The 23461-nt window shown below is 37.7% G+C and overlaps 1 protein-coding gene across 1 annotated transcript; it reads left to right on the top strand.

Moving 5' to 3' along the window:
* The first annotated feature begins 5192 nt into the window (after positions 1–5192).
* kiaa0232 (KIAA0232) lies at positions 5193–22108 on the top strand. The gene is made up of 8 exons (XM_081351486.1): positions 5193–5865; positions 12550–13097; positions 13530–13670; positions 14149–14218; positions 14322–14409; positions 14818–18130; positions 18338–18446; positions 18632–22108. The coding sequence occupies exons 2-8, from the start codon at positions 12864–12866 to the stop codon at positions 18646–18648; spliced, it is 3972 nt and encodes a 1323-aa protein (XP_081207612.1). The 5' UTR covers positions 5193–5865; positions 12550–12863; the 3' UTR covers positions 18649–22108.
* Positions 22109–23461: the final 1353 nt, after the last annotated feature.

Raw genomic sequence — 23461 nt, 5'->3', positions numbered from 1 at the left:
TATCAGACTTTAACTCCGGATGTGTGGTTGGTCTCTAGAAGAGGTTAGCCTAATACATTTAATACAAAATGGCCTTAATATGTGTCTTTCTGTTCGTACCGGGGTCCGTATGGTTGTTTGTAGATGTTGTCGGGCAGATCTAAACGCAGCGTGGCGTTACAGCCTGTCGTAAGTCTCATTCAGTAAGACTGAGAGAGGCTGATCTCCGTACAGAATGATGTACATTTTCCCTCAGCATACCTTTGCCTTCTTGGTTTGCGTGTTGTTGGACGCTATATAATGCGAAATGGTTTAGTTGGACTCTTAAAAGCATTGATGCTGCACCTCAAGGTTTTATGTATCAAAATGCCGAAACACTGTATCCAACTAATGTTAAATTTGTAAATCACAGCTTGTATCAATAGCAGAAATCATGACAATGGGACATATATAGTTGTGAAGTTTTTTGCTAATTTCTATTTATTTTATTAGCTTGTTTTACTCTGGTTACATTTAACATTGTTTATATGTGGGTCTGCATATCTGATTAGTTAAGATGTATAATCAGTATTTGCCCGAATTGGCAGCTCGTACAGCTTTGCTGAGACTTGCAGTTTGCATGAGCAAGTACATTTTGAACTTCTTTTTAATTATGAGCAAGGAAATGTTTAAGTTACAAGCAGACATCTGTGTGTGATTATGTGCAAAAGCTTCTGATACGGCAGAGTCTCTGTCTCTCTGCTGTTGGAATAAGCATCTTCAATCAATGATCTCATGTGATCCAGCTGGAAGTACCAATGCAAGTTCTCCTCTGAATTTCTTTAGACAGTACCGCTACCACCCTAATTGTCTCCAGTTGTTCTCGATTCAGTCATATGTCCTCAAAACGATGTTTCCTTCCAGGAAGTTTACAGAAGCTTGAAAACACCACCTTGTTACACAAGAGATTGTACTGTTTTTTTTTGTTTTTTTTGTTTTATATATAAGTGTTGTTAGTTGAAAGCCTCATGATGATAGTTTGCAAGAAATGAGAATAACTTTCATTCACATGCTTTAATTGCTGCTGTATAGTCTTTTTATTATTGCATAACTGCTTTCGTGTTTTAGTTGGTACTAAGTGAATTTTATTATTTGTTTTTAATGAACTGACATATTCGTCATATTTATTGAAAGAGTTTTGTCTCTATGTTTTTGTGCTGTTATCACACTGCCAAAGACTGTAGTGATTGGTCCATATCGCAAAACCTGAACAATCCTAATTCTATATTTACTTGGAAACCCTAAACCAGTTTTAACACCAACATGTGAAATTGTGTATATGTATGAAACCAGAATTTATATATTTTTAACCCGTTTTAAAGGGAAGAATCTAAATTTCCACAGTAAAACCTGTTCTCTCACTTACCCAGCCTTTTCTAATAATGAATTAATTAAAGTTATTTGGAAATGCGTGATTTGCAAAAGATCTTTATTATTTTTTAGATTTAAATTTAGATTTAGTTTTGTGGATTTTATCGTTGTTTTTATATTATATATTACCATTTAAAATTTGGGGGTTGGAACTTTTTTTATGTTTTTGAAAGAATGCTAATGCTCGGTCTAATGCTCACCGGGGCTGCATTTATTTGATCAAAAATACAGTAAAAACAGTAATATTGTGAAATAATATTGCAATTTAACAGTTTTCTATTTTAATGTTTGTTTGTTTTTTAAAGAGTAATTTAGAGAATTTTCAGTATCATTACTCCAGTCTTCAGTGTCACATGATCCTTCAGAAATCATTCTAATATGATGGTTTGGTGCTCAAAAAACATGTATTATCAATGTTGAAAACAGTTGTGCTGTTAAATATTTTGTGGAAACCATGATACATATTTTTTTCATCATTATAAAGAGCATGCGAGGTGCAAGTGAGTGAGAAAACAGGTTTTTATCCATAATGATCTATTTACTCGTTTAGGGGAATGTAAATACAGGCTCTATCTACAGCATTTGTCAATTATCAAAAATATAAATCACTAAAAACAGAAAGCAAACAGTTTTGTGTGAATCATGGACTAGAGTAACAAAATCGTTTACTGACAATCTTTCAGTGACTGGTACAACCTGTAAACTCATTAACTTTCAAATGTCACGTGTAAGCATGGAGCAAACTCCACTCTTGGCATAAACAAAACTTCATCCACCTAGAAAAGTATTTTCTGTGGTAATCAATATAATGGCACAAATGCTGTGGACAGCACATAAATGTATTCAAACCAGGACATTTCTTAGAGGAATCATTTTTAAAATGTTGAACCAAATGTGTGTCTGTTACAAGCTGTTTGTCATGGCCATTTACTGGTTTTGTACATTGTTTGAACCTTTCCAAAGTCAGCAAACTTGTCATTTTCAGGACTTTACTGTTTTAGGACGGTTGTTATTCAGTGAGTATACCCACAGGAAATCCTATTTAAAAAAAAAAAAACATTGTTGGATTAGTGTAAAGGAGGCCGTTAGTAGCCTTAATCACCAGTGATCACACAAATAAATACTGTTTTCATTGGGTGTACCAATTTATTATTCCGATGCATGCAACAAATGTGATCAGGGTAAAATAGTGTGATTTCATGTTAGCTGAATAATCTTTCGAATCATAATGTCATAGTTCAGACTGAGAGAAGGGCCGATATTGCAGTTTAGAGAAGTCCTATCCCTCCTCCAACTCGCTGCCCACTCACTCTCAGTCGGACCCCACTTCCTGAACACTCCATCTGTCAGACCTTGTCTGTGTTGCCAGAGAAGAGTAACAGACACACAGGCACCAGCAAATGAGGATATCATTATATCATACACACAAATTAGATCCTGGGCCAAACTAGCTTGGATTATATCCATGTAACCGTGATTTTAATATATTTAAAAGCGAGTGTACTGTTTTATGTTTAAATGGATATTAATTTAATCATAATGAATGACTCACTACCAGCATAGTATGTCTTTATGCACTAATGTACAAAGCTAAAACAAGCACAAAGATGAAATACTGATTTTTGAATGTGAATGCAGAGGCCTGTGCCTCGGCTGTCTTAATTGCTCAAATATTTCAATGCCACCTGAGTATTTGACCTTTTGCTTCTTCATCTCACTCAAATATTTTCAAGATTTGTTTTCAAGAAACCATGCGTTGATCAGTGTTTTGATATTTTATTCTTATTTATTGTCCTGTGATTTTGGTTGAAATGTTTGGCACAGACCCTTCAATCTAAAAAAGAAGAAGAACTGTTTTGGTTTCATTTTAATACTGTTCTATAGTGAAATAGATGTGGTTTGAAAAATACAATTTGCCTCATTGCTTTTGTATTGTTCCTCTGCTGTTGAAATCCAAATAGAATGTAACATGACTACGTTTACAATATCATGGCTTGTATTATTGGTATAAGCTTTAATTTTGAAATAAAAAATATTCTTCTGTTAATCAGGACTATGGGGTGATTGGACTTTGATTGCCATCTATGGAACCAGGTTTTACCATGTGTTTTGCTCAGTGATCATCTCAAACATATAATATTTAATATTGACCAAAAGAAAGGATGAGTGAGTTGTGATTTGGGTGACTACAGTATGCTTGGAATAGCTTGTGTAAATAGTGAAGTGACGTGTAGCACAGTATGGTGTCTCATACTTGGAATTTGTGCTCTACATTTCACCCATCCAAGTGCACACACACCATGAACACACACCTGGAGCAGTGGGCAGCTTTTTTTTTTTTTTTTGCTGTGGCACCTGGGGTAGGTTGTGGGTATTAAGAGAGTGCTGTTCATTCACTCCCCCACCTACATTTCCTGCTGGTACTGAGACCTTCGGTTTTCATTATTTATTTTGTTGAATGTGTAGTAAAATGTGCATGATAAAACCAAAAATGTTTTCGGTTGTAAATGAACACATTCTGGCTTTATATATATATATATATATATATATATATATATATATATATATATATATATATATATTTTTTTTTTTTTTTTTTTTTTAGTTGACAATAGGGGAATAGAGAGTCATAAAAAAACATTTGAATCTATTAAAAAATTATAAATAAAAATAAAAAAAATAAAATAAAAATAGATCACTCAATTCAGGATTGAAGGATGGCGTATATCATTTTTTTTTATAAAAGTCTGAAACAATTTTGATATTCTCTCATCTGATACAACAGTAGAGATGAGATTATATGTATACAGTGGGGAGAACAAGTATTTGATACACTGCCGATTTTGCAGGTTTTCCTACTTACAAAGCATGTAGAGGTCTGTAATTTTTATCATAGGTACACTTTAACTGTGAGAGACGCAATCTAAAACAAAAATGATTTTTAAATAATTAATTTGCATTTTATTGCATGACAGTATTTAATCACCTACCAACCAGTAAGAATTCCGGCTCTCACAGACCTTCTTTTTCTTTAAGAAGCCCCCCGTTCTCCACTCATTACCTGTATTAACTGTATTATATATATATATATATATATATATATATATTTTTTTTAAGAACCAGATTTCCAGATTTAAAGGGATAGTTACCCAAAAATGTCCTAATTTAATCACCCTCAAGTTGTTCCAAACCTGTATGCATTTCTTTCTTCTGCTGAACACAAATGAAGATATTCTGAAGAATTCAGAAGAAGAAGTCAATGGGGTCCATCAACTGTTTGGTTACTGACATTCTTCAAAATATCTTCTTTTGTGTTCAGCAGAAGAAAGAAACACATAGAGGTTTGGAACAACTTGAGGGTAAGTAAATGTCAGAATGACAAAAGAAAAAAAAAAAAAAAAAAAAAAAAAAAAAGACAAATCACCACCTATAGTCTAGCCTTAAATATGGTAGCCTACTATTTGAGGGAACAGCCATTTGTAGTGGTGTGACGAAACCATAGTGTTCTCAGATGTAGTTTCGTTCTCAGATGAACTACTACTAGACGATGCCGCTAGAGGGCTCCAGTCGTCCGTGTCATGACGGTCATGACAGGGAGCTCGTGTGGTGGGCAGCCTGCAGCCCAATCGAGCCCAAAGCCAAAAAAGCTGCTTGATGACACTTACTGGGGGAGATTTAAAAAATAAAAAATAAATCTTAATATTACGGAGTACGGTGATGGAAAAATATTTTTTCTGAATGCTCTAGAAATGCCATATTTCAAGCACTCGATTAACTCAAGTAACGTTAGGCTTACTGACAGCACATGCTTTGCTATTTTCAGTTACCAATGACGTGCAGTTATTATACCCTGTATACGCTCACTAAATGAGGCTTGTAGTTAAGATGTTTGCAATCTAACTCTAATCTAAGGGATGACAATAGAATTATGTTTTTATTTTATTTTACTTAATTTAATTGTACGTAAAGTTATAATCAGCAATATTCGAAATAATGCTGGTTGCAAACATCTGCTTTTTATAGGAAACAGTGTACGCTGTACACTTTATTAAAGGGCTGCTAACCTAATGGTAATAATTATTTAACTGTAAATAGACCGACAAGAACTCGGTCGTTCTGATGCAACTTCTCGCGGATGGATATTAGCCATGGCGACACATTTGTAATCTGTCTTGTTGCCTAGAGATAAGTAAAATGGAGTCTGAAATCGCCTTTAAAGTCCTTCCTTCTCAGCCATGTTGGCTCAACCGGAACTGTCAGATGATGTTTGGAGACATATAATGCAGGTCCACCTTGATCCAAAATGTCGTCAGCTGCGTCCTAACCCGAGCTAAGGACGTAACATATTTTTACCCCGCGCCTGATATCTGTGACGCGATTGCGACGGACCCTCGGAGCTCGAGCTCGGAACGGCAGCGGGAGAGAAGTCATCGCTTCTCCTGCTGCTATTTAGCACACTGCGTAGGGTTACAGCAGGTAAGATTATTTCACCATGTTAAACTGCATTTCAATATGTTGCGTATTATATATATTGGTAATGCTCCACATTTACGACTTGAATTGAAAGCTGATGTTTTAGGCCGTCTTGTCAAGTATTACAAGCGTCTGTAGCCAGGCAAATCAGCCGCGCCTCCTCCCCGGTTTAGCTACAACGGTGCACTAGCCTAGCTTAACGCTACCTCGTATTATTTAGGTTACTCCCGTCCTTTTTCCTATTGCAGACATATGTGCTTTTGAATTGAATCCACGAAGCACTCATTTGGACCGTTTCATGGCGGTTGTTGTGAAGCAAAAATATTTACGTTGCCTGTAGTTTTCGAGGAAGTGATAAACCGGGACTACGTTAGCGTTTCACTCTTGCGTAAAATGGTGTCCGAGTTAACCAGTCAACAACACTGTATGAGCGGACCGGTCATCTGTTTACATCTCGAATGCGTTAGAATGACACTTTAGACGACGATAACGTTGGTTTTGCCCGCTGGATAAAGCCGAATCACGCGTTTCATAACATGAAAATGAAGCTTATTGTGCATTGTGAGGAAATCGTTGCAAGGAATCACTTTGTAACGTGGGCTGGTTAAGGAGCAGAGCGGCAGCCCGAAAGTTACTTTGCGCAAGATTATATCTTGCACTTTCTCAGTGTCGTTTAGCAGCCGGATAACATTAATGTTAGCTGAATCATGCTGAGTAAGGGAAAGCGGTTTGTGCTTCACTCATAGATGATGGCCCGTGGAGAGAAACCTTTATTGAAATAATAAACTGTGTGTCCTCCTTGTTCATTTATTGTATCGTTCGGCTTACTGAAATGACAGGGAGATATAAACGTGACTTTGGCATTCAAATTCTTCAGTATTCAGTTTTCTGGTCTCTGGTCTCTGGCTTGAGTCATGTGATGGTTAGCTCGTAGCTAGTCAGCTGGCGTCCTGTCATTCCGCTGTTTTCCTGTCATTGTCAAACAATGCGTATTATTTTGATGTCGTTAATATTCTTTAAACAGACATTATAGAGACATCAGGGTCCCTGTCGCCTTCAGGTGGTCGTTTATACATGACTATAACTAATCGTAAAGCTTGCATTCTAACTTGATTAACTTAAGCCATATGAAGGGGCAAACGTCAAGGGCACACTGCAAGTTTGCACTGCGATCCTTTAAGGTTATTCAAACGAACGATAAGGTGCATGATCTGGATTGTCCTAGAGAATATTGCTGGTGCGCAGTCTTGTCAGACTTTTTAAAGAGCCATTTGTATGACTTCTGCGTCCATTTCAGATTATTAAGATAGCCGTCATATGAATGTAAACATTGAGGCCTCCGTTACTAATGAGGGCTGAAAGCTAAACTAAAGTGTGTTTCTTTCTGGTCGGTGACAGTCAATGAAAGCGCTGTTCAATACACTGACACTCAGCACTCACTGTAAATGACGAGGAGTGACGACAGAAGATGGGCGTGACGGACCTTTTTCAGTTTCAACTGAGTGGAAACAAATGTCTTGTCTACTCCAACACAACAAATGTATTATGTCAGACAGCGAGAGTTTTTTTTTTTTTATTAGGTTATTTTTTTCTTATTATAATGTCCACATTTAGTTGTAGCATTTCCAAACTTGGATTTTCTGCTTATGGTGAGAATGAAATGCTGGGGTCATGCTTTGGGAACAGATTAATCTTTAACAGTCTGAAAGTGAAAGTGCATTGATAATTACAGTGCTTGCGTTTTTTCTTAGGCATGTAGAGTTTGTCTTATTCAGAGTGAACCTGTGTGTAGAAGGCATAAACCTTGTTATAAGTTAGGTTGTGGGGCATAGTGTAAGCATTTGATAATTGTCTCGAAATGCTCATCATACGTAGTCATGACATGTAGGACCTGTTTCTTTTAAACTGTCTTTTGAAACTCATGTATTGTCTTGCATAACAAGAAGAGCAGAAAAACTCATAATTAAAGTGGCATTCCAGACATGCTGATCATTCTGCTCACGGGCAATACCAAAATGGTTCACTCAGAAATGAATATTGTCAACTTCGTTCTCACAAATAAGGGAGATTTTGAAGAGCTGCTGTTTTTCATTCAATGAAAGATTTAAGATTGGGATTTTTACTTAAACTTGCGCACGTGGATAAAATATCATAATTAGGGCTGGAACTAGCAAAAAAAAAAAAAAATTCAATTGATTATTTTTCCTGGATAGATTGATTAATCTATTGTTTATTTTCAGAATAGTCAATTGATCCTTTGGTTAATTTACCAATAAATAATAACTGGTCCGTAACTAATCTAGGCCTATGTATGAACTTTTGCCTAATGATATTATTTATGACAAGATTTATGCAGTTTAGGCCTAATTATTTAAAGCTACACTGTGTAATTTTTAGCATTGATTGATTGTTTGCAAAAAACACTTTGTTCTTTCAAAATGATATGTGCTCATTAATGTGTAATTACTTTTACCAACTAATCAAGTATTCGCGTAAGCGTAGAATCTGCCATTTATAATACATACGAGCGAGTCGCTCGAATGGCGGCAGCCATGTTGCGCCTCCATCTTGAAAATACATTAGCCAAAGAGGGACATACCTGGAAATTCAAGCTTCGCCTTTCACGTTTTCACACTCAGTGGCACCGTGACGAATGCGAGGGGGAGATTACTCACGACTGCCGGCAGATTTGATATAATATGCCACCGTAGGAGTTAAAACGCCCTCGGAATGGGAGGGGCTCCAAAGTAATATTCATTTGGTAGTCATAAACAATTTCACCGCTAGATGGGAGAAAATCCTACACAGTGTAGCTTTAAAGTGTAACTATGGCAGCGTTCACAGTCACTTTATGGGATTTACAGCAGCAGTAAGATTGCTTAGATTGCCTACAAGGGCTTGGGTTAGGATTAGGCAATTAGGTACTGACTTCAACGAGGGGGGTAATAATTTGGCAGGGGGTCGAAATTCGGCACAACACCGGGATGTTTTCTTTTTTCTTTTACAGCCTCGATGCTGTAGTATACGCGTTGGTTTTCATTTATACTTATGTGTCGTTATCCGGGTTGACGTGCAATTATACATGCAGAGGGAGCATGAGAAACCCGAGGGAGGGGTTCTAGCAGACCAATCACAGCGCTTGCGTCCGTGTAGAATTGACGCGTTGTTACATTTTTGGAGATGTGCACGTCAGGGTACCCCGAAGGGTACGCGTGCTACACACAACCTACGAGGTAGCTACGGTGTGAGTTCGACGCAGAAGTATAAATTGGGCTTAATGATTACGTTGACGCATCGTTCCAGCCCTAATCATAATGCCTTTAAAGTTATTTTTAGAATTTAAATTGTAATGTATTGGAAGTGGTTTGTGAGTTTTCAAAATGAGAACACTATTCATTCAAGCTATTCTTATTACAAAACACATCTTAATAATTACAAAATGCATATTTCCTGTCCTGGTTTACAATTGGTCAATACATCATGCCAGATGTGCTAAAATGAACAATATAGTTACAGCTACAGGGGTGATTTATTATTAAATGAAACCAATTCAAAGATAAAGTGATGATAAATGATTAACAGATAAATAGATGCTTCCATGAGAGCTTGTTACTTCCGTTTGACAGTTTCCACTTTCTGGTCTCATTTAAAATAATTGGTGAACCTTTCACACACAACCCATAAAGGATTTTTTTTATAATGTTGAAGTTATTTGTAAGCAAGGAAGTATTTTCTATAGGAAACTTCTTTGATATGTATCTTGCAACAAAATATTTTTTATTTTTTAAAGTCAACCATGTTCAGGAAAAGGAGGATAAAATGAAATTCACACAAACTGATTCACAAACAGAACTCTCCTCAGTGCTCATTTGTAGAATCACATGCATTTATTTGTGGACCTCTTGTAGGGCTGCATGAGATATCATTTTAGCTCGATATCGCGATGTGCGCATCCAAGATAGTCACATCGCGCAGAATGTGCGATGAAAAGTATAGGGATACGCGATCTGTACGGACCAGGCACCAAGGTTCAAAACGCACTAGCCTAATTCTGATTAATTGCAGAGTTTATTCATCATAGAATAGAAGTTCATCATGTGCATGTGTTTTAGGTCCTGTCAGTTTAAACATTCAAGCGTTTTTAAAACGTTGAGTGCACAAAGGGGCTCAAAAGTGCACAAAGAGAACTCAATTTGGAACTTGTGTGCGAACACCAAATTATGTTCTCTTTCTCGTCTATTTGTCCTAACGAACACACACACAAAATTGTCAATTCCCATCCCGGCGAGTATCCTCGTAAACACAGTCGCTTATGGCTTACGTGAACGTAAACAATTGAAAAAGAAAATGGATGCATATCATTAAATTTATAGTTTTCAGTCACGTGAGCGATGTGGAACCCTGGAGGGCAAAACATCCATAGAACTGCAGCACAAGTTTGTTTTAAGCCACACATATTTAGATCACAAAAAATATCATGAATATCTGAGCAAAATGCATGCATGTTTTGGGCACTTGTGATCCACAGTACCTGCTGCAGTATTCAATCACTAAAAACAGCGGGACATTCTAAAACACCTATTATGTGAAAAACACTTAAAGTGCTTTTATGTACTAAAACAGTGATATTAAAAGATCAAACTCACTCACCTTATTGATGATGATGCATAATATATGCGAGCAGATGAGCTAGAATATGAACGCAACGGGCTACATGTTTGTTTTCTATGGATAAACGCTTGATGAGAAACTGTTGCGTTTATATTCTGGGTTCATCTGCTCACTGGCTTATAGTATGCATCATTAATAAGGTGTAAATTGGATGTGGTCTCTAATACAGTAGCATTGTCTTACTACATTGGTTTTTAATACAAACCTGGTAAAAATGACTGACGGGCAGGAAAGCCTTGTTTTTGCCCTCCAGGCGGGCTTAACTTTAAGGATGTGACGTAACGTGAAAACTATGAATTGGATCCCTTTCAAGGAAGGTCTGTTCACTCTGCGGCCATATTTGCAACACCTCCAGGCAGCTATTTCGGTCATCCAAGTCATATGTATTTGAATGGGGGGAATCCTGAAATCTCAAAAACTGCTTACCGAACTCACAATCAAGTAACATATTTCAAATCAGCAACAAACTCTGACATTAACTCTCCCATAAATGACATTTCTTATGCTCAAATAAATAGTGTTAAAGGGTAACTCTCGCCAAAATGCAACCTAGGGTTAGCAATGCACAGATCCAATCAAAGACTATAGATATAGAAAGATGGTTACTTATGAATAGGAGTTACTGCAACACACAATATGGTGAAATGCGTCCCGCCTACTAAATAAGAGCCAATTGCTGATTGGTAAAGTCATTGTGTCACTGCAGCTGCCGTTAAAAGCTCCGTTTCCCATAGAAACCTAAGACTCGCACTTGGGACTGCACAAATGCGCATTGGCTTGTCTAGCCTGAAAAATACGCTTTTTTTAAAGGGTAACTCTCACCAAAATGCAACCTAGGGTCTTTTTGTTAATCTACCTGAGGCAAACTTTCATTTAATAGCAAATAAGAATTTTTTTCAAACTTGAAGCTTGTCAAAGTTATTTCAAACTTTCAGACAAGGCTTTTTCAAGCCAACCTCAAAGTTTAAGAACTTTACTCATCTAGTTATTATTAGTAGTAGGCTATTATATGATTAATAATACAGGATGTTACAATTAAAAGAAATCAGAATCACAGAACTATAGAAGAAAGGCATAGTTACAGGATACTAGTGTTTTTCAAAAGTACTGACTTCGGTACCAAGTCGGTACTGAAATACAATGATCAACGCTTTAAAAACATGTTAGGCTTGTTCGACTTGAACTGGCGCTGCACAGACCGATCGGTGAACGACATCAAAGTACCGTGAGAGCGAATAGAAAGTAGACGACTCCTTATGCTTTTGATTTGCTCTCGCGTTACTTTGATGACATAAACCGATCGGTCTGTGTAGCGCCGGTTCAAGTAGAACAAGCCTGTTGTGTTCACTGACTTGGTGCTGAAGTCAGTATTTTTGACAACACTACAGGATACTGATACTCTCGTCTCATTTCATTATCAATTTTGGGTGGATGCTTCCAATGTTATGCTCAGCTACAGCACACACTGGAAATGAAGCGCTGAATTTATTAATTAAAACAACTATTGCAACACGCAACATATTTTTGTTAAACTTGACTTTTTAAATATAAACATATAAATATATCAAATATCATGTGCATTAAAAGTCTCAAAATATCAACATGCATTATTATTTTGTTTTAAATATTTGTATTTTCCTTTGAATGCCATGACACACTTAGTTTCAGAAAGGGCTTTCTGGGTACTTTCATAACACCTAAAGAGTTTAGGTTTGTCCCAAAATCTACACTGTGAAAGCACCTTGAAATACTTTGCATTATGGACCACTATCTATTTTAATGTATTGTCTTCATAAGTCTTGTGGTCTAAATTGGTTTATCAGTTTTTGCCAAGAGCCTGTCGCCAGCTGAAGTTCTGAACACTCTTTGCTGCTGTGATGATTGACAAAGGTCTTTTCTAGACTAATATCTTGAAAGACTGTGGATTAGGCCTATAATAAGACTTGGTATATTAATTGCTCTTGAGCAAAAAACATTTAGTATGAAACTAAATGCTTTTTTTTTTTACTCTCTCAGGTTGAGCCTGGAACCAGCTGTCCTCCAAGATGAACCCTTATGAGTGAACGTGAGCCTATTCAGTAAGCTGTTAGCTTCCAGTGGTCAAAGCCATGCCTGAAGATTAGAGCCTCTCTCTTGCTTACAGCAATACAAATATACAGAAGAATCTACATGACTCTTCATGTAGACCTTTCTGTGTTTGTCCTGCTGGATTGAGTCCTTCCTCCCCTACTATAATATCAGCTCTGTCCTTTTCATACCACTCCGTCTTGCACTTTCATGTCCACCTGGGAACATGCAGCTGCATTTAAGAATGGCTCCAACCTAGTCTCATGCGTCCAATGAGTGGAGAGTCAGACGGCCCTGCTCCTGAAAGAGTCTCGCGGGCCTTCCCTTTGACAGGCCCTGTGTCCTCCTCAGAGATGTCCTCACTGCAGTCACTAGGGCCAGTGCAGAGCTGGCTGGGTCAGGAGTTGGAGAAATGTGGCATAGATGCAATGATCTACACCCGCTATGTCCTTAGTCTGCTACTGCACGACAGCTATGACTATGACCTGCAGGACCAGGTATAGTGAAAACGAAAAAATTTGTTCTTTGTTTTTAATATTTTCAGTGACTTGTTTTGTATTTTAAGCGACTACAATTCTATTAAAATATCTTTAAGCATTAGTTTACCCAAAATTGTAAAAGTGTATAACAGGTGTGCAGTATTTTATGAAGTCATACAATATATTTGTTTTTAATGTAAACCAACTTTAATGAAATCATTCTAGCAATTTTTTTGAATTGTGGTTGATCAGTTAATACAGGAGCATTTAATACATTTTATGTATTTTGTAGTACCAGTAGTTCTCTCACTTTTAATTTTTTTGCATTCAGTTTAAGGCTTCAAGTAACAAATGTTTTGATACTCTATTAATCTGTAGATTCTTTCTGCAATTATTCAGACAAAAAAACACCAAACCACATGTATACTAAGCAACTTTCCTTGTGCACAGGAAAATGACATCTTCCTGGGCTGGGAGAAAGGAACAGGGAAGAAATGGGGGAAGAGCAAGAAGAAGGGAGGGCCTGATCTTAGTCTTGAAGAGATGAAGAAACAAGCTGCTGTGCAATGTTTGCGTTCAGCATCTGATGAAGTAAGACCTTTACTTCAAGGAATTTATCAAATGTGTTGTTTTGTATTCCTACAACCTTTTTCACACCACTGTTGTGAGTTTGTGTTGTGAGATTAGTGGAGCAAAGAATGGTTAAACATCAAGAATAGAAGACTACAAAAATTCCACTTAGGGCTCTAGTAATGTGGCTTTGCACTCATTACTCAAAGCCTTTAACAGTGATTATGCTTATTTCTGTAAAAAAAAATCACCAGAACTAGTTCACACAGGTATTCAACAATGTGGTTAATGTTATCGTTTTCTGTATATTTGGAGCTTTCAAATCAGAGTAATTTTTTAAACAAATTTTATATTTAGTTCCTATTTTTTTATGAAAACTATTCCTTTTTCTGTGATTTTTATATTTATCTATTTATTAATTTTTATAAATCACACAGAAAGGTGATTTGTATAATTTCCCCTGCAACTAAGTTTAAATTACTGTTTTGTTCTCCTTCAGAATTCTGGAATTGAAAGCTTGGTCGAGGAGCTTTGCTCTAAACTCAAGGATATTCAAAATAAACATACAGGTTGGTCTCATGCAGGTTATGCAAAAATTGCATTGTCCAACTACAGTTGTAACCGTGTATCACAGTGATTCAATTAAATTGCTTTGCTATTACTGTCTTACAGAAAAAGAAAAGCAAGGAAATAAAAAATCTGATATATCTCAGTCTCCTGAACCAGATGAATCCCTTTCTTCTAAGGACCAGGTTGAGATGTAAGTCAAGTCTGTAATTAATAATGTGGATTGTTGCACAGCTGGGGTTATGATCATTATGATCTTTATGTAAATAATGAATAGTATGACTTAATAGCAATGTAGCCTTTATTAAACCAGAAAAGGCTGTGATTAAATATATAGTCTGTGTGCTGCATGCTTCAAGTTAATGGGCAGTGTTTTATTTTGAGAACCTAGTGAGTGTACTTGCATAACATAATAAATAAAGATGAGAAATTTCTGTTGTTGTATGATTACAACAGCAGTCTCAAATAGTAACATTAAAATGACCTAATGTAGTATTTGAAGTTATTGCTCTTATTTAATTTTCTTATTATGATTTATAGTAAAATAATAATAATTGTTATTGTTGTTATTATTATTATTATTATTATTATTCCCTCATAGGTACTATGAAGCCTTTCCACCTCTGTCAGAAAAATCTGTTTGTCTCCAAGAAATTATGACAGTGTGGAACAAAGCTAAAGCCTGCGCATATTCCAGCTCATCATCATCTGCTGTCCCTCAAACAAGCACAGACACATCCTCTCCAAAAGACTGCACCAGCGAAGGTGAAGCCTTTAAAGACCGAACAGTTGATGCACCCAGTTCCACCTTCACAACCAGCGAGAGGGCCCAGCAGCGACGCATTAAGAGGGAGAAGGAAAACCGATTCCATGGAAATGCAACAGGAGTGCCTGATGATCAGGTTGCACCTCATAGTAAGAGGCAGGCCAGACACCGATCTGAGGGAAGGTTCCGTCCCAGATCATGGTCATCTGGCTCGAGTGAGGCTGGCTCAAGCTCCAGTGGTAACCAGGGTGACCAGACCCCTAGTTGCAAAGCAGTCCGCATAAGACACAAGTCTCGAGAGGTCAGCAGCAGAAACAAAAGAGGCCGCAGTGGCAGTGGACAGGTCAAACTGGCCCTAAAAGTCATCGACAAAGAGGAACGGAAAAATGCACGTGGCAACGTCAGTACCACTGGAGGCCCACCTAAGCAGCAGCACTACATGAAAAAAGGCAAGAGACCTCTGAGGGAGATCCGCAAAGATGCTAATCTAGTTGAGGCACAGGAGTCAGGAGGAGAGGCTAATAAAAAGGAATATATGGAGGAGCCTCTTTGGTACACAGAGCCCATCTCGGAGTACTTTGTCCCTCTCAGTAGAAGTAAATTAGAGACAAAGTATCGGAGTACAGAAGACTCTTCCAATGACTTAGCTATGTCCATTGATGTGGACTGTCTATCGGAGAGAATTCAAGGAATCTGCATTGCAAATTCTTGTTTTCAAAGGGCATACCTTGCAGCAGGCACTTTTGTGGATGGCCACTTCATTGAAGTGCCCGGTGAAGGTGACGAAGAGGCTCCTGAACTGAATGGGATTCCAAGCTGCCATCCTCCTGAAGATGGTCAAGATTTAGATGATGAGCATCTGTCTGAATTCACTCACTTCTATGAAGTTGATCTTTATCAATCCATATTGGATCCTAGTGCCTCAGATGCGGTACAAGAAAGTCGAATCCTGAACATGATTCGACAGAAGAGCATTGAGCGAAAACACTTTGAAGCAGGATGTGTAGTTTTAGATGGCCTTGAGCTGCAAGGGGAAAGTGCAATAAGGGTTGATTCTCTGGGAGCTTCAGAAGCAGATGTTTCTATCACTCAAGATATGGAAAACATTGCTCAAGTCTGGGAGTGCTGTTCATCTTCTAGCTTGGAGGATTTGGAGGGAGAAAGTTGTCCTGGTGACTCTCCAGTCAGGCTCTCCCCAGTGTTGGATAGTGTTCCATTTAATTTTAGCAAACTATCTGGAGCTTTTGTAGGGCATCATCTCCAAGAAGCCAGTGGTAGCATCTCTGACCTAAACTCCTGCTTTTCACTTTTTGAGTTGCAGTACGATAGCCCTTCCTTTTCTTTTCCCTGTGACTCTCTCACAGCAGGTCAGGACAATGTAGATTCAAGTAGCTGTTTAGATCCACAAAGAAACAAACAATCCCGTTTGCTAATTTGGACCAAAAACAGTGCCTTTGATGAAACAGAACACTGCTCTAACTTATCAACGAGGACCTGCAGTCCATGGTCCCACTCAGAGGAGACACGGTCAGATAGTGAGCAGATCAATGCTCTGGCAGATGAATCTGTTTTGTTTGGCAATGAAGAGGTCAGTTGTATCTCCCTTATCCCACCTTTATGCCTAGAGGAGGAGCTTTTAGATTTATTTCAAGAGAACTCGAGTCACCAGCAGGAAGAAACAAATATAGGCGCAGAGTCCAACCAGCCCTTCAATAAGAAATCGAAATTGGAGTCTGTTTGTGGCATAGCATTAGAGCAGGATGAGAGTAAACTCTATAATGCTGTTGTGTTTTCAGATGTCCCAAATCAACAAAGTGATGAATACACCTCAGGGATAATAAAAGACATTTGGATGGCTATTGGAGACAGAGACTGTGTCTTAACACTTGGGGTAAAGAATACAGGGGAGCACTTCTTTTCAGAGGAGGCTCCTGGCTACCAATGCAGCTGTCTTGACAAGGATGTAAAAGGTGAAATTATTCAAAAGAAAGCTGTGCCGTGTTCGGAGTATCATCTTTGGGATGGGCAGAAAGAGGATGAGGGACTTCCTAAAAACAAGCTCTCTAAAATAAATGATGGGGATTACACAACACCGGCCAAGCCCTGGAATTGTAATTCGCAGGACAGCACCTCATTCATCCTCGGTGGGGTTTATGGAGAACTGAAGACTCTAAGTGGCGACAGAGAATGGGCTATGGTTCCACCTGGTGATGCTTGTGGCAGTTTGTTGCAGTGTGCAGCAGCCGCATCTTCTGACATGGTAACCATTGCAGGAGCGGATGTGTTCATGAACACGAGCAGTCGCTTTGCTCCTGGCCACAGGCCGTTGTGGAGACCTCTTGTGTCCCTTGGTCAAAATGAGCAGACTTCCAAGGGACCAGGGGATGGTTTGAATAAGGGATTTTCTGTTGTCTTCCATGAAGATTTACTGGGATCATGCGGAGGGTTCCGTGGAGAAGAGTCAGGACTAGATTACCCATTTTCATCCTTTGATTTAAACAACCCTTTTTCCCAGGTCCTGCATGTGGAGTGCTCCTTTGAGCCAGAGGATATGGCCTCGTTCAGTCCGGGATTCAAGCCAAAATCCATATTATGCTCAGACAATGAGCCCTTTTGCCCTTGGTTATATGGCATCAATCGGACTCAGTATCGGGCCATTCGAATTTCCCCAAGGACCCATTTCCGGCCAATATCTGCCTCTGAACTGTCACCAGGTGGGTGCAGTGAGTCAGATGTAGAGTCTGAGAAAGAGGAAGCAAGTCTTCCAGTTGGTCAAGCAGACCTCTTTGATGACCCACAGGCTGACCTCAAGCCTCTTGAGGAGGACGCAGAGTGTGAGGGCCCTTACTATGGGAAATCTGAGCTGGAGTCTGGGAAGTTTCTACCAAGATTAAAGAAGTCTGGCATGGAGAAGAGTGCCCAGACGTCACTCGATTCACAGGAGGGTGGGAGCACCCTTTTGCCGATTTCTGAACAAGAGATTTGCGTACATTGTGAGGCGGCAGTGGTTTCGACGCCATGTTCTCATGTGCAGTCCTCTGTTCAACAAGAAGAATGCAGCAAAGAGACAGAGTCTTGCAAATGTGCTGCAACTGATCAGATTCCTAAAACTGGGAAGTCACTTGATGTTGCTCAAGATATGCATGAGGTAAGTGACTACAGAGCGAGTCTATGACCAAACTGTCACCTTCAGATACATGCATATGGACAATTGTACAATAGATTAGCATGTCTTTAGCTGTTAATATAGACATTGGTATCACCTGCACTTACTGAGTTCACATATACCATGACTGTACTTGATTTTGTTTAGTGATTAAAAAAAAAAACTTACTTTGTCTCCTTACTTCAACAGTTTCCTCTGTTGAATTTTGGAGAACAGTGCTTAACTAATATGCAGCAAGAAGAGTGCTGGTGGCAGAGTACTCTATGTTCTCCTTTATTTCCAGGTTCTCAGTGTGGAGGTAAGAAGAATACAGCATTGAATTGTTTTAGATACTGGGAAGTTAATTGTACTCTGCTTTGACAAACCCATTAAGTTATAATAGATAATAATCATGATCAATTTAAATGTAAAGTTGTAGACACTACATTGAATGGAATTTGCATAATACTAGATGTTGTAATTTTTCTTTTTTTTTGCTTTTAGGAAGCGGTAATGTATGAATCTGCTGCTTGACGTGGAAGCATACCAATGCTATTCCTCCTATCACTTTCAACCATAAACCAGAGGAGGGATAGGAGGAGCCTGACAAGAACAGTGAGCCCTGGGCCTGCAGTGGGTTCTTACTTAACCACCCTGTCCTAAGCCCTATTATTCCTCAGTTCATCTAAAATGGTGTATCAGCAAGAGGAAAACATGGCAATAGGTTGAACATACAGATAGATGATTCTGGTCAACAGCATATATTATAGACCTATTTTGAGTCTGTTAAGTCCAAGGTTGATCAATTTTGAAAAGAATAAAAGGCATAGTTAAGCATTAAGATTTGTTCTTTATTTACCCCTTATAGATTTTAGCTTCACTTTTATGTTTGATCTAGGATACACTATAACTGTGGTCCTACTGATTGTGCATGTGCTTGTGAACCTAGTCTCAGTCCTTCTAATAGTCAAAGTTTCTGTGACCGAACTATGAATACTCAGAAGTCAGGTTGAAAGCACTACGATTGCAACACCCCCTTCCCCTGCCAGATAATTTTGCTTTTTGTCTTATTTTTTCCTTCTAAATGACTTGTAGAGGATAGAGTTGTGTGAGGTTTGGTGTGTTGAAAGAAAATTGCTTTTGTCCCCTACCATGCTGCTTTGAAAGCATCTTAAAGAAATAAAGCAGGGTAATATATAGAAAGTGTAATAAAACAATAAGCAAACTGAAATAATTAAAACAGAAGGTTAATGTAAAAACAGAGCTTTGCCCTTGAAATCTGAAGTTGCTTTCTTTGCTTGAGTTTCCCTTTTAATACAGCCATTTTGAAAAAGGTTTAACAATTTGCGAGGTTATTTTTTTCACTTTAGGTTTAAACATTTAAAAAAAAAAAAAAATTGTCAGTTTGGTTTGATTTGATTTGTGAAGTTACCTTTCATAAAAGTTAATTTTGGAGAGAGTTGTGGTGTCAAAGAATAGTTTACATTTTCCTGAATACAAGTATGGCAAGATATCTGGAAAGCATGTAAAATATAAATGCTGCAGATAATGGAAAAATAGTTAACAGAATATTTTGACCCAAATATATAATTTCAAATAAGTTGTTTGTCTTTAAAAAATATATTACACATTACAGTTGATAGTGTATATCTGTTGCAGTTTGGCATTATAGCCATAACTTTGTATTGTTTCTTTAAGGTTAGTGTAAATTTTGTGCTTTTAAGTTCAATTTTTTCCCCTTTCTTTAATCAACAAGATTGTGACCACTGATTATTCATATAACATGGCTTGATTACTTTATTTTTTTAACAAGAAAATTGATCATTTCCAGTAACAGCATTTGATTGCTTGAAGGTTGTTTATTTCATGTTCTTTACCTCCTACTTGTTTTAGAAATCTGTGGCTGTTTCAGTGTGAACTTAGGCATCATACTCGTGGCATGGGCAGTGCCTATAGCAAGATCTAATATGAAGAGGGGTTTATAAAAAAGCAATATAGTATTTTGGCACACAATAACTCTACAACCTTATGATATTGATGTATTTTTGTGTTTAAGTCTAAGAGGAACATACATGGGGTTTATTTTTGAAATGTTACTTTAATTTAATCTCATTCCCCTCTGTTTTCCTATGAAGAAGGCCCAAATTACTTTTCCTGCAAAGTTTGAAAGGTTGCTTGCCTATTTAATTTTAATGGCTGTGGAATGAAAGGTGGAATTGGGGTACGGTGTAACGCTTTTATGTTCATAATGCAAAATCCAGTCCATCCTAAATTTGTTTTGTGATCTAATACCATCTTTTACACCTGTGACTTATCTATTCCCTTTTGTCTGCTTCTTGACCTTAACAGATCGAACATAGCTTTAATCTGGCCTGGATGATTCAGTTTTGTGTTTTGTTACTAATGTTACAAGTGAGAAAGTACAAAATTGACATTTAATTTTTTTTTTTTTTTTTTTTTTTTTGAAAAATGTTAGTGTGCTTTTTTTTTTCTTCTTTTTTTTTTTTTCTCTCTCTCTCTGTACCAATGTGGGAAACTTTGTTTTAAAGCATTACTTGTTAAATATTTTCAGGGGGAATTTGAATGTGACAATGAAATGGGAAATAATAATGCCCCATCAGCACTAACTAAAAAATTCCTTTGAAAAACCGATTCCTTAATTTGGCACAAGGATTGAAGTTTTTAAACTTGCTTTGGCATCAATTGTCCAAAAAATGCCCCTTTGCAAGAGAGTTTATTTTGTTGACCTGTTCTGAGATGCACTTAATTTAATTTGCAAAAAAAAAAAAGTAGAGTTTTATATATTGGTGCTAACATTCATACACCATGTCTAAGATGTAATCTTTAGATGTGTATAAGAAAATTGTCTGCACTCTTAGTCCTTCTAAAAGATTTGTGCTTATTTTAACAGAAACAGGTCTAAGGTTTGAAGTGTATGATCCTAGACTGTATGGAAATGGCTGTAGACCATAACCTTGGAGAGATGATTTTGTATGACCCAGTTTGAAACGGCTTGTGTGTTTGTGTTTCCCCACATTATTTCCTCATTGTGGTTATGGGAGTGTGATTATTGTTTTACAAAGAACCTAAATATCCAGTTGATAAGAAATGTTTAGTGGTAGAAAACAAGGCACTAAGAAATGATTTTACTGTATGGTGTAACTGGGTAGAGCAGCACCTGGGTGCCTTTATTGGATTTAGTTGACAATTAACATGTTACAATTCACTTTCATTTTTCAAATTTAAAATACTGTCAGAGATTTCAAAATGTGCAAAATGGCATCATTTTTGGCATCACTTTCTCTAATCAAAATCTAAATTAACTCTCTTGTTCTGTCGAGCCCTTGGAGTGAAATGTTGCCATCCTCCAAAGTTGTTTCTTGTATTAGTTGGACTTTTGTTCATTAAGAAACTTAATTGTTTATGGTGGGTGGGTGACAGAGGACAAAAGCATTTTTCAAATTTAAGCATTTTGAGAAGATGCATAAATATTATAGTGAATGTGTGATGGTGAAATATAACAAAACAGCATAAGCAGATTATTTAGTTACATAAATTTGAATCAGTTCCTCTTTTAGTTTGAACAGACTCATTTTAATATGAAAAAAGTGACATACTTTATCTTTCAAGTCTAGTTCTGTGTGTGAGGTGGCATGATTGCTGGAGAAAGTACTCATGTCTGTGGGAGAAATTGAATTATTTGCATTCTTTTTCTTAGGTTTTGGTTTGGTCAATACATTTGGAGAGGATGACTTTCAAGTCTGTACTTGCAGGTTTAAGTTTTGATTGCAATGTTGTATAATTTCATATCTGTAACAGCTCCTTAATTGGAGCCCAAACCTGTATTTTTCCTCTGAATACCTAAAATGAAAGTCACCGAACCCAAACACAGACAAAGTTGGTTGCATTGTTCTAATGCCATGTACATCTGAGTACATCATTTTGTTTCCATTGTGAAGTTCTAAACCTTTAATAAACATCAAAAAAGTTCATAGTAGTTCTGTTTCTTAGTGACGGCTAGAGATATTTCTGAAAAATACTGATTTATACAATCAGTAACCAGGTAGCTAAATGTTGAATTGCCCTGGTTTTCTAGGTACACATTAAGTTCTGAACCTGAGCCAACCTGGTTATGGATCCCTGACCTTTCCGATACGACTTGTCACAGAAAATGACATTACAAACTAATTTGCCTTTTAAAGAATATTCATACTATTTTCTCTCAGTGCTTTGAGTAAGCCTAATAAATTGTTATAGCCAGCAGGCCCAGCACCATGTTATAGCCTAGGTGCTCCAGAGGTTGAAAGTTTTGTAGCACAGGCCACACAATTGTAGCACACGTATTAAACATCTGTTCCCATCTCTGAAAACAACCACAAGTGCAGTTCATCACTTAAACAGGCATGTGACGGACAAAATACATGAATGTTCCATACAGGGCACACAAAATCCAAACCTTAACAAGAAATGTTTTCAGCCAAACATTGACTGACTGGCAGACTGCCCTTGCTTAAAATTAAATCAATTTTGTTTTTATATAGCCCAATATCACTAATCACAATCACAACAACACTCATCATTTTTGGCCGAGTATCGCTTTTTCCTATAAATCATTAGAAAGGTCTAAAGTTTTATAAAAAAATTATAAAAAAAGATCTGTGATGCTAATTTAAAAAATTGTATGCATCCACAGAGAAATAAAAAAAACTCCTGCACACTTCTCTATAATAATAATAATAATTTGTTACATGTATATAGCGCTTTTCTGGGTACTCAAAGCGCTTTACATGGAAGGGGGGAATCTCCTCAACCACCACCAATGTGCAGCATCCACCTGGATGATGCGACGGCAGGCATATTGCGTCAGAATGCCCACCACACACCAGCTTACTGGTGGAGAGGAGACAGAGTGATGAAGCCAATCAGTATTTGGGGATGATTAGGAGGCCATGATGGACAGAGGCCAATGGACAAATTTGGCCAGGATGCCGGGGTTACACCCCTACTCTTTCCGAAGGACATCCAGGGATTATTAATGACCACAGAGAGTCAGGTCCTCGGTTTAACGTCTCATCCGAAGGGTGGTGCCCTTTGACAGTATAGTGTCCCCATCACTATACTGGGGCGTTAGGAGCCACACAGACCACTGGGTGAGCGCCCCCTGCTGGCCTCACTAACACCTCTTCCAGCAGCAACCTGGTTTTCTCAGGAGGTCTTCCATCCAGGTACTGACCAGACTATGATTTATCATTTATTTTTCTTATTCTGTGAATTGTTAACGAGTTTTGATTTTTGAATGGATTTTGTTTTCATGAAACTGCTGGCTAACAATAA

This window comes from Scardinius erythrophthalmus, assembly GCF_964197995.2.
Source record: "Scardinius erythrophthalmus genome assembly, chromosome: 2".
Classification (NCBI taxonomy): domain Eukaryota; kingdom Metazoa; phylum Chordata; class Actinopteri; order Cypriniformes; family Leuciscidae; genus Scardinius; species Scardinius erythrophthalmus.
The sequence above is the reverse complement of the archived record's forward strand: the minus strand, read 5'-3'. Positions and strand labels throughout refer to the sequence as shown.